This window comes from Cariama cristata, unplaced genomic scaffold (assembly GCF_000690535.1).
Source record: "Cariama cristata isolate BGI_N322 unplaced genomic scaffold, ASM69053v1 scaffold13443, whole genome shotgun sequence".
NCBI classification, from domain to species: Eukaryota; Metazoa; Chordata; class Aves; order Cariamiformes; family Cariamidae; genus Cariama; species Cariama cristata.
In genome coordinates, this window is record NW_009609020.1 from 1,464 (window position 1) to 13,430 (window position 11,967).

The 11,967-nt window shown below is 36.6% G+C and overlaps 1 protein-coding gene across 1 annotated transcript in view; it reads right to left on the reverse strand.

The window, feature by feature from the left end:
- Positions 1-563: 563 nt before the first annotated feature.
- Positions 564-11,967, reverse strand: part of RALGAPA1 (Ral GTPase activating protein, alpha subunit 1 (catalytic)) — a gene marked incomplete at its 3' end in the record, with an annotated part of 56,915 nt that continues 45,511 nt past the window's right edge. Inside the window, exons 22-29 of the mRNA XM_009697374.1 lie at positions 10,432-10,584; positions 8,694-8,887; positions 8,471-8,569; positions 8,203-8,358; positions 6,784-6,912; positions 5,666-5,791; positions 4,321-4,379; positions 564-672 (exon numbers count right to left, since the gene is read on the reverse strand). Coding sequence (XP_009695676.1) covers positions 564-672; positions 4,321-4,379; positions 5,666-5,791; positions 6,784-6,912; positions 8,203-8,358; positions 8,471-8,569; positions 8,694-8,887; positions 10,432-10,584 — 1,025 coding nt within the window. The remainder of the gene's footprint in view (positions 673-4,320; positions 4,380-5,665; positions 5,792-6,783; positions 6,913-8,202; positions 8,359-8,470; positions 8,570-8,693; positions 8,888-10,431; positions 10,585-11,967) is intronic.

The window sequence follows — 11,967 nt, forward strand, 5'->3', positions numbered from 1 at the left end:
TCTTCATCTTGACTCACACGATTTTTCATCCTGTTTTGTCCCCCTGTCTTGTTGAGGAGGGGGAGTGAGCGAGTGGCCGGGTGGGAGTTTGACCTTTACTTAAGGCTAATCCACCACAGGCTCCTAGATCTAGTTACAAATAGATGCAGAAAACCCTGCTGGAAGTTTGGGTCCAGGATGCGGGAAGAGGTATAGCTGGACAAAGCCAGAAGTGCTTTTGCAGAAACCTGAATTGCAAGGATTATTAATGAAAAATGGGGTGATGGACAAACTATTATACTCCAAAGGGTAGAGGTTACAGTGAAGTGGCTAGTGATATACATTAAGATAGGGATCCAGTATCTTATCTCCAAGCACACCATATCCTCCAAACTTAAAGAAGGGTAAAGATCTCTTTTCACAGAATTCAGAGATCCACCAACCAAACTGAATTCAGTCCTTTGTAAGGATTGAAAATGAGACTGTGAAGGATGTAAGGATGCTAAAAGTGATCGTGACTTTGAAAAGGCAAAGTATCTTTAAACATAAAGGCAATATACATTGTAAAAGTGTTAGTCTCTCACCTTTAAAGAAACACAAATCACATTCAATGCTTCCTTGATCTGAGGATGATGTGATTCATGAACTAGCTCCTCACAGATCCAAATACCAAGGCTGCAAAGAGCAACGCATCTGTAAGACAATGTTGGAGGACAAGTTGTTGAGCAACATGCTACAAGAATGTGACATTTTTATGATTCATGATACGTCTTGCTAAAGTCCAACACATGTATTTTTAATATTTCAAAAGAACTACACAAAAACCTTTATAATGCTGTAACTTATTTAAAAGCGAGCAAGAAATCCCAAGTACCCCAGTGAAGGCACAGGAAAGGACAGAGGAAGCACGCTTCTGAGCAACGAAATATCCAAAAGACATCAAGAACTCCTGCATCTCTATGTGCTTTTGGGATTAAAAATACTACCCGAAATCAATGTATGGGAAATTCATATATGTTTTCTTAAGACAAAGTAAAAATTGTGGTGGGAGTTTCCTCCTCCCCAACATGAGAGTTTGCTCATATTTGTTTACAGCTTCTGGGAAAGAGAGACAAGAGGGGAATGTTATTTCATCATAGATATTCACATGTTTTTAGACGGACACTAAACAGGGAGGAATAGAGGAGAGGTAAATCAATGCTAGAGACAGTATACATACTGTGATTAAATACTTTAACTTTTGTTGGTGTTTCTTCATTTAAAAACAGGAAATAGAAAAGAAGTGTAAAGGTAAAGAGTATTTAGATAAATGTGTTCAAATGAGCAGAGATGGATGAAATTTCTTCAGAAATGTTAAGGACCTAGCTTGAGCAATCTCTGAATCATTAGTAATTATATTCAAGAACACAGACTGCAAATATTTTGGAAACAACTTCAGAATTCAAAATCCCCTGGATAAAATTGGAGAGCAATCCAAAATTGACAAAATGCAAGCTGGTCATGGGAACTGCAAAGCATTACATCTGGGAAGGAAAAATTATATGCTAGAATAGAAACAGAAACAGAAGTGGCTATGAAGCCTGTGCTGTAGAAAAAGGATTTTAAGGCTACAGAGAATCATGAAACTGCTAACAAGCAGCAAAAATACATCTTGGAATTAATTCTAGGTGATAGTGTAAATAAGATGTCAAACCACTCTGTTTTGTACATTGTCTCCATTACATTTTGATTAGTACAATTTAAGAGTAAAGACAAGCTTAAGGGAGCCTAGGAGAAAAGTGACAAAAATAATAAACAGCTTCAGGAAATACTGCATATGGAGGAAAATTTGAAGGATGTATTGAGTCTAGATCACAATTAAGAGAGGAAATGATAAATCTGCTCACACGCAGTCAGTCACTGAAGAATTTAATTTCCAGTAGAAAAGATTTCTCCTATATACTGGTCATAAAACCAACCTGACTATAAAAATTAGAGAAATATTGGAACAGTCTATATGACATTTTTGTAACTTTCTTCTTTGAGAAAATTTTCAGGACCCCTTAGGCAAGCTACTGCCAGGAATGTTTTAAACACACTCCAGCCTCGGAGAAGGGGGAGCAATCTATACTTTTGCTGTTTCCATAGTATGTGTTCCACTCCTTTTTGAACAGAAAAAGGTAAGAACACAGCATGGATTTAACAATAAATGTAGACAGTTTGTGTAAGCTGACTCAGAAAATAAACTTTTAGTATATAGAAGAGTAGATAGCTCTAAGTCTGTGTTACTATTTTAAGTTTTCTTCATGCTACTGAGAACCATTCCACATCTGATGACATACTGACATTCAAAACACCCAGTTTTGTGAGTTTTCTACTAAGAACATCAGTTTCATTATCATTATTCAGAGTAGTCTCTGAAAAAACGTGTAGTTATTTGGCTACAATGTTGTTATTAAAGAACCGCAGCCTTAACAGCACAAGCAGAAGAAGAGATGAACACCGAGTTCATCAACCTACCACTTCTTTTTCAGACTGTCAGCAGCAGGAGAGGTATTTGATTAATACAGTTATTAATCTTTATAGATGGAGATCTGAGAGTAGAACATATTTCAGATAACTGACTTCCCTGAAGCTCAATTGGGTCAAGTATGTAATGAAACGCAAAACATCGAGCCTCTGTGGAAGAGATAATGAATAGAGATTTATGGCTTGGGTAACAATAACAGCACTCAGACGTGCTAGAGATCTACAAAGCTACATACCTAAGTTCCAAGAAATCTCAGTTCTCTCCTCGGAAATTTCAAAGACAATTAAGCCTCTACTACTGGCTAAGTCAATGTTGCAAAATCGTAATGGAGATCCTAAATATGACCTCTGACAGTAACCCAGGTGAACTCTGTACTGCTGTGAAGCAGATGGTATCAGAGAAGTTATTACCAAAAAAGACAGTGGATAAACTGCCACCAAGGAGTAAGGCAGTCAAGCGTCAGGAGTTGTGGGAACATCATTATCCCCACAATGAAGACATACACTTCCATATCCCAGAAGAAGGAGAGAGGCACAGGTAACCCAAGGAGACACTGGGAATCTATTCCTTTTTAATCTTCATCTGAAGTTATTACACACAGTGGTCCAACTTTGCGTTTTGGGGCAGCGTAACTCAGCTTTCTGAAAGGCTGGGCATGCACACGTGCCTCTGCTCCTATGTATGCACCCTCACAGCCAGACAGGATATAGGGACATGCAGGATGCTCCCTGCCTCTTCCCAGCCACACTGCCAGAACTGAAGATGCTAATACTGTGTGCTTCAGTGCCAGAGAATCAATAATATTCTGAACCAACTGGATTTAAATCACCTTTTTCAAAAGCAAAATGGAGAGTGTTATGCTTTTTAGAATTCTGTTTTGTAAAAGAACATGAAAAATGAAATGAAAATGATCTCAGAACATTCCTTCCTTCCCCTGTGTTGAATTATTATCAGATCAAGTGAAGAACATGTAAGTGGGCTGATGAAAACTGCTCTTGGATTTCCAGCAAAACATTTTAAGGTTCAATGAGCTAATCTTTCCAGTAACATTTTTCAGGCATGAAGTTCTAGTATTTTGCATTTATTAAGTGACAATATATTAGTTGAGCATATATAAACACTCCACCCAAATACATAATGTACACAAGTGTGCTCTTCTTTTGTAGGCATTACAGATTCCTGTTCCAATCCCATACGTAGGACTATATAACTGAAAGCTTCTGGGGATGGGCAGGGAGGAACAAAATACTAAACAAATTAAGAAACAGAAAACTGGTAACTATCCTCTCTGAAGTTCTCTATTTGATGAAGATGCTTAGGTTTAAGCATCAGAGCAGTCATTCCCAGTTTAATGCTTAGCTCAGTATTTTCTGCTTCTTTTCTGTACTGTAAAGAAGGGCTCATGTACCTTGAATTATTTCTGTTTTTCAAATTAAATCATGTAGTCTAATAAAAAATAACCATACCTCCCTCATAAATAATCTTGTCCTTAATCAAAGCAAAAAATGCCTCTCTAATACAGAAAATCCCTGAGCTGAAGACCAAGATAGGCTGGGAAAACATACAGCTTATACTCTTACCCATATTTATGCCCTTTCCTATCAGCCAGTATCAGAGAACGGATACTGGGCTAGACCAGCATTTGGTCTGACAGAAGATGTCTGTTCTTTTAACATGTCTATTTACAAACAATTTTGAATTCACGTTGTGGACCCCAGTTTTGATAGTGGTGAAGGAAACACTGAATAAATGCATATGAACTTTTACTTTAAGGTCTTTAATATATTCACCTTAAAACAGTATAATTTAGAAGCTCTTTTTGTATGACCTACCGTGCAGGACCAGATGGTTCCTCTCTTGCTGAGCTTAACACAGTTTTAATTATAAGTTCCTAAAAGAAAGACAAAAATATTTATTGATTTACCAGTAACTCCTTCACATGAAGCATCAGAAAATTAGAATTTTACTGTAGCATACACAGGCATGTTGCTTAGCTGAGCCTCTACATTTGTGGTCAGATGAATTGTTTGCTTACCACTACCTTCAAGCTTCTAGTCTGCCCCAGATGCTCATTATTGTGCTACCCCAAGAATATCCCACAGGTTACTGTCCTAATTTCTGCCAATTCTTGCCATAACATTTCCATAAAATATCAACCGTAAAAAAAACCCCAAACCAAAACAAAAAAAACCAAACAAAAACACCGCCGAACAACAAAGGACTCCCTAAAGCTAGTTTCTATGAACAGTGCTGAAGGGTATTATAGAAAGAACCTATAACTTTGAGGTTTAAACAAGCATTTTTAAAAAATTATATTGATTTTAAAAGTCTTTGGAAGTAGTTGCAGAACAAGTGACTACAGTGCCTTAAGAATGATGTCAAGAAGAATATTGACTCAACTGCATTGAAATGTCCCTAAAGCTGTAGCTTGCTCTTAATAAAGCTCAAGTAAACAGCCATTATACAATAGAAATGAGAAAGAAGGAATTCAAAATCAGTCCTCAAAACGGAGCAAGGTATAAAGCAGCTTCCAAGCCATCATCTCTCTCTAAATTGAAACAATCTGGAAACTTACAGGGAGCCTTTCTTAGACATAGTAATCATACCTGACAAACATACAGCAATTAAACACACGAACTGAGCTCTGCCCAGTTTCAGTACACTGACACACTACCCAACTCTGCGTTACAATAGAGAGGGTAAGGTCTCCATAAATCTCTGCTTTTTATCTAAAAGTACATACTAATGTACAGAGGTCTTCTAAAGCCCCGAGGAACACAGGCAGATTTCACCAGTTGTGAATTCGCAATAAATTAAATAATGTATCTTGAACCTCTCAGTCTTCTCATTTCAGCTGATTAAATCGGTGAGATCTGCAAATAGCCCTAATAAGAGCAGGCTCGAAAACGTGAGATAACACATCAGTGAGATAACACATCATTTCCTTTTACAAATATAGGAAAACACTTTATTATTAAGTTAATAGCCATTATAAAGTACGTTTAGTACTATAAAGTTCGACAAGATTTTATGAGATCTTGGGCCTTATAATCTATTTAAAATTATTTCTGCAAAATTTTAGAATCTTAAGATTTTAGTTAGTATTTCCTGGAAAAACACCATATTAAACATATACTTGGTAGCTGAATACCATCCAAATATTCTGAAAATTCTTACCTTAACATCCGTAAACTGAGACACAGCAATGTCAGGAATGTTTGGGTGAAGAGCTGGTAGTTCATGATACAAATTGGGAAAACAGACTAGAGATCCTAAAAGAACTTGTGCTTCCACTCTTGGTGCCTAAAAGAAAAAAAGGTGGGGAGAAATGTATATTCTTACTGCAATCAGGAAGCTGACATTTCCAGCTGCCTTAAAAGAGAACAACGGCTGAAACTCTACACAGTTATTTCCTTTCTTCTTCTGCAAATCCTGTAGAGCTGAGCAAACCGAGATCACAGCCCCATGGATTGCTACTTATGCACACATCCCATCTTCCAAGATGGTCAAAAGGAAGCAGAGGAATTATTAGGACTACAGAAAAATGACTGAGCTACTAACTAGGCTGGGGTCTTAGGTTCAGCTAGCTGAACAGGACGTGGAAAACTACCAGATGTGACAGGAGGCATTGCTGGACGTGACAGGTAACAGTGTAAGAAGCTGACAGAGGCTTCAGATAGTACCTTGAGGGAGGCTGGATTTCATAGTTGGTTAAAGGGGGAATGATGTGAGAAACAGTCAAAAGTCACAGACAATTGCAGGGGAGTATTGGGGAGCTTTGAGAGAGTACAGTCATGCAAGGCCAACAGTATCTAGGTAATCATATCAGTATTACTATAATAGGCTGAAGTTGCCTGGGTAACAATATTCCTGAGGAATACATCCAAATAGTGCAAACACTAGCAGATTTGAGATCTCAAGCCTGATCACTGAAGTCATTGCACTGCAGAGATAGGGAGGAATAAATATACTTTTTAAATGAAGGTACAGTCAAAACTGACATTTATTTTAAAATATTTTAAAGCACAGATAAATCACAGTCACAATTCTGAGAACTCTGAAGCAAAGGAAGATTCTCTGCTTCAACAGTAATTTTTGCATTCTTCACATATTTTCTGGAGGGGACTTGCACGTGTCCTGTTCTACAATAAACCACTGACAGTATCTGTATTTGCTAACCATTACATTGAATTCTTGGGCCAAGTTAACACCCTAGTCAAGCAAAAATACTACTCAGTTTTCTCTCAAATTCTTTCCACTTGCACATAAATGAGAGTTAATTGATGAACACTTACATTGAGGAAAGAAGAAGCAGCCACTCTTCCTGCTGCTACAATGAAATCCATAATAAGCATGGTGGCACCAGGCAAACCAAGTGAAAAGAACTGAGGAGAGCAGTGCTTGATGATTGTATTGACAATATCCTTGCAGAAGGAAATAAAGAGTATCCACAAGACGAACAATGAATTAAAAAAAGGCAGGTATTTACCAAAGGTAGAAATTAAAAATGCAGGAAAGCAAATTCATTGTGGCAATTGACACTCGTTATTGAGTGAAGAGTAGCATAAAAAGATAAATTCCTTAAGTATGCTCATATTAATATAAGTAAACTGTGATACACTTTATAGATCAATTTAATCTTGGACACTATTGTATGAGGGCGGTACCAGGCCACATCTTATATTCATTTACATTTAGCTTTTAAGAGTTCTATAAATGATTAACCATTCATTGAAATATGTACAGAAGAGATATAGTGAGATAACCAGTTATTACACCTTCTTAACATGTTTAATCCTCTCTAACAAGTATCACCTGACTGTAATGTTAAAAAAGGTACTAGGCTCTTATATATATCCGTATGGAACCAAAATATAAGGAAAGAATTATAATGAAGTGTTTTATAACATTTCTGCTATACAGTTATTCAACACAGCATATTACGTTCTTGTGGACTTAGGCAGTTTTTAAAATTAATGTACATGATTTTGTACATGTAATGCAATTTCTTCAAAAGTATTGGAAAAAGTGCAAAATATTTTAATTATTAAAAAACATCCCAAGTTCACAGATAATCACAAAAAATAACCCTTTTCCTCTTTTGAATAATTCTCCAATAGTAGTGATATCCCACTAAATGGCAATATGTTATAGGAAGATTTGCAATCCAGCAAGAAAAACAGTGCAAACTGGTTGTTAAGAGGACAGAAACTGCAGATTTGCCTGACCCATAGCCATCTGTGGAATCATTTTCGACTAGTTCTATTTTGCCCAGCTAATGAAAACACGGTTGTTTGAACCGCTGATCTCGCTATGCCTCTAACTGCTCCTCAAAAAAGTTCACAAATCCAATTTTTTCACACTTCTGATGCAAGCCTTTAAGAAGTGTTTAAGCCATACAATATTTTTAGACTTGTTCATATTAAAACCTATGAAAAAGATCTACTCCCATTGATTAGATACACTCAGTATGTCTTAGTTTGCTGGTTCCTATACTTGCTGTAGAAATAAACTACTCCAACGTAGTGAGCACAATTTACTTTCCCACTAGCTAAACTGTTGCATCAGGGAGCAAGTAAGAAGAACAGTAGACCTTAGAGAAACCTGCTTCCTTCTCTCTCTTGCATGCTTCAATCTGTAACATACAATCAGTAAAAAATGAGAGAGTACCTTTTCTGCCCTCACATTAACCTGAATTTCGTAATTAAACTTACTTGATCAACATGAAGAAGTCCACAGTGCATTATATTGTAGAAATGAGTTAAAAAATCCCTGTTTGGAGAAACATCTTGTCTTCGCTTCATTGTCTTACAAATGAGCTTATAAGCATGTAGCTTTCCTTGTTTGTATTTATCAGTCAGCATTGTTGCCTACAGTTTTAGAACAATATATATTATTAATAAATCAAAAAAACACATTAAACACTCTTCTACACCTACATAAACTTTTATTTCTGTTTCACTGCTTAGTGCGCAAATTTACCTTGAACAGCCATGGTGTTAGAATTCTCAGTGGTGGAATTAGAACTGGTGGAGATGGTGAAGTTAGGTTATCTGTTGAAATACCAAGATTGTCTCTTATCTGCAATTATCAAAAACAAAATAAAAAGACAAATATTTAAGTTAAATATATAAAGTGGTGTTTTTTTCCTTCTGAAAATCCTGCTCTATCAGGTCAAGTTGGAGAAGAGGTTCAGTTCTTTTACCTTGGCCAGATTCTGCCACAGTTCACACAGGTAATCAAAAACCTGGGCATGAATCTCTGGATCCATTATGCTGTTGACATCTCCCAAAATTCCTAGCATTCGTCTCCACATCACAGTAGCAACATCTGCGTGCCATCCTGTAAGCGTTCCCCCAGCCATCACGCTGCAACATTCTGAGGGGAATTCACTAGTTTCTGTAATGGAACAAAAAAGTATAGTGAGACCTACCTCTCCAGAAAAACAAAAGTTCTGATATAGCTATTACATACATAGTTTTCCTAAAACCAAAAGGAAAAAAAAGATCAGGCTTTCAGAGTAAGATATTTCTTACCCATTCAGCCACCTCAAAACTGGATATGTTTAACTATATGTATATTATGAAACTCTGTAGAGGAAGAATTGTCCTGTTTCTTATACTCTTTCCATAAATAACATTTAAGGTCACTACTGGAGCCCTAATATGGATCTGATGGACCTAGTAAGGCCAATCCTTTTGTAAGTGCTGTCTTACATATTTTGGAGTTAATGAATCTCCAGAACTCTACTTGCCTGCTTCCAAGGAAAATTACATTTCAACTTCACACTTTTCTCAATGAAACAGAAAGATGATTTTCCTTAGAATCTACTAGGAATGTATTTTAGTGCAAATTGAAGAGAAAGGCGAGAGTAAACCTGTCTCTGGCCACTATTCTTTAAGCAGTAAATTTGTATGAGTGGAGAGGCAACATTCAGTAACCTAGCACCACAGTGTAACTCTCACCTAGCTCTCTCTACACATCGGTGTTATACGAATGAACATTCTTTTTAGGTGGAAGATGATAAATCTAGTTTGTCCATACAAAGAAAACTTCGATAGATTACGATGACTAAAGTCTACTCAGCTTACACTTAACTAACTAAACAATCACACAAAACTAGCTAACGAACCACAGTTTTAAAGCAGCAGGCATCCAGAATCTCCTTTCCACCCTTTTCAGATGGATTTTCAAAACACCTCAGCACCAGAATTTGCTGAGATCTTCTGAAAATCTCACAGCTCCCACAGGCATACAAAAAATCAAAATTAAATCTGAATTCAGCCTAATCACATAGCCTCTTCTTTTGAAGATCTGGACCACTGTGGTAGAGACACTAATGGTTTCTAGGTTGTAGATTTCAAAGTACAAAGCAAAATGATGGTATTTCCGTCCAGCCATAGGCTACTTAAAAGGAAAAGAGTCTGAAATACACATCAGACACTCTTCTGTTTCCAAGAGACCAAATATGGGAGAAATGGCAACTTCATATTTACAAAATGAGTGTATCCTAGAATTCAATAGCTAAGATAGTTAAGTAATTACAAATTTGTTTAAATATGAAAGGGAAAAGAACCAAACTTCCAAGGGGAAATTCTAACATTACTTTAAAATTATGTCTTATTATTTGTACATCAATAATAAAACAATCCACAGCAGGGCCACATACTAGATTAAGCTGCCACAACTCTAAGCATCAAAAAGAACAATTATAAATGTGTGGACTATCAATCTACTGCTAGTATTTCCGATGAAATGCTGGACAAAATGCAAAAGGTTTTTGTTTGCTTTTAAACGAAATCACTGTAATTAAATATTTGTAAAAGTGCAGACAAAATAGCCTTGTACAGGATTGTTTACAACTAATGTGATACTAGCTACTTCACTATATTGCATTTGAAAGAAAGAAAGAACAGGTTTATATTTTCTATTCCAGATATTGCCTAGGTCATCTGGCGTCTGTAAAACAGAGTGGTGGAGCTTCTCATCCAGCTGCAGATCCTTCTGCTCAATATGATCTGCATGAAGAGTGGCAGGAGAGGGTGTCTGTGATCGGGATCCAAGAGCAGATTGGATTGGAGAAGCACTTTCAGAGCCTGCAAATGCAATTTTTAACAGTTACCTTAAAAGCCTTTTCTATTTTCTTGAGCTACTGAAATGTTGTCTAAACACAGCATTAAAAGAAAACTGAGCTACTTTTGTGTATCAAATCAGGCCAAGAGAAGATAAAAAAACTGTAAGCAGATCTCCCTGTGAATGGTGCTCTCACAGAAAACAAATTACATGCAGGAAAGCTGAGAGATGAACATCAAAATCAGATAGGTAAATGGATTAACAGAACTCTATTTTAGATCCAAATAATTTTAAATGTGTTTGCTCTGCAGCACTTTCAGTGTTCTGAACCAGTCAAATTTCTCTCCACATTCCCTCACCTAAATTTCTCTCCAGTAAAGTGTTTATGCAGAAGTTTTCCTGCAACAACTGCTTTTCCAGGTTTCTGGATGCATGCAAGTTAATTTATAAATAAAAGCTCAAACCAGTAACTGACAATCTTTGATATTTATGTGCTGATTGGGCTGAGAAAATCCATACAGAGGGAAAGTTCTGTATAGTTAGAGGAATGTTATTTCCTCTAAGACATGAAAATACAAGTGTTTGAATAGCAGTGCTGCAAAGGTATTTTCCCACTATTACCACTGAGCAACCTCTCTGGGCAACTATTTGGTCTCCACTACTGAGAGATCTGCAGAGAGGGAGTAGGTGCTTGTATTTTTCTTCTGCACTACCTTAGTTTCACTTCCTGAATTTGCGTAAAGATCTTTATAAAAAGCTGAGTTCGGTCAGAACAGTCAGATGGCAGAAAAAAGAGAAACCACATACTTCCCCACACATCAGCACACGTTAAAATGGAAGAATTCAAATCTACTATTTTTAACTCTTAGATAAATCTAACTGGGACCCAAAAATATTATAATGATATGTGAAGTTCAGTATTAGAGACAAACTGAACTTTAGGGACAGCAATGAAAAAGCCACTCTTAAAATACTTGTTTTCTCAAATTATTGGCTGCAAAGTGTCTTTCTTGTAAAGAGGACAAATTGTTTAAAGAACTTGAGAAAAAAAAAGTCAGTGTTATCAGAACAGAAATTGTGGTAAACAAACTTAATTACATTGTTAAACTGCAAAGGTCTCTGATTTAAACAGCAAAGCCAATGAAGCTTTTATCATCAATTTAAATCAACACCTCTATGCAGGAGAGATGGACACTATTGCTTCACACACAGACTACTGTTTAACTCAACAGGTAATGAAACTCTCCTCTTGCTACTGATCACAGCATGCTTTCCACATGCTCATGAAGATAATGTAAAATATGTACTTAAAAGATGTTCAGAGAAATCTTTTCCTACTTCTCTTCCATTCTGCTCATTAAGTGGGGATGGATGAAAGTAGGTCAAGAGAAAGAGCAAGAAAGAGT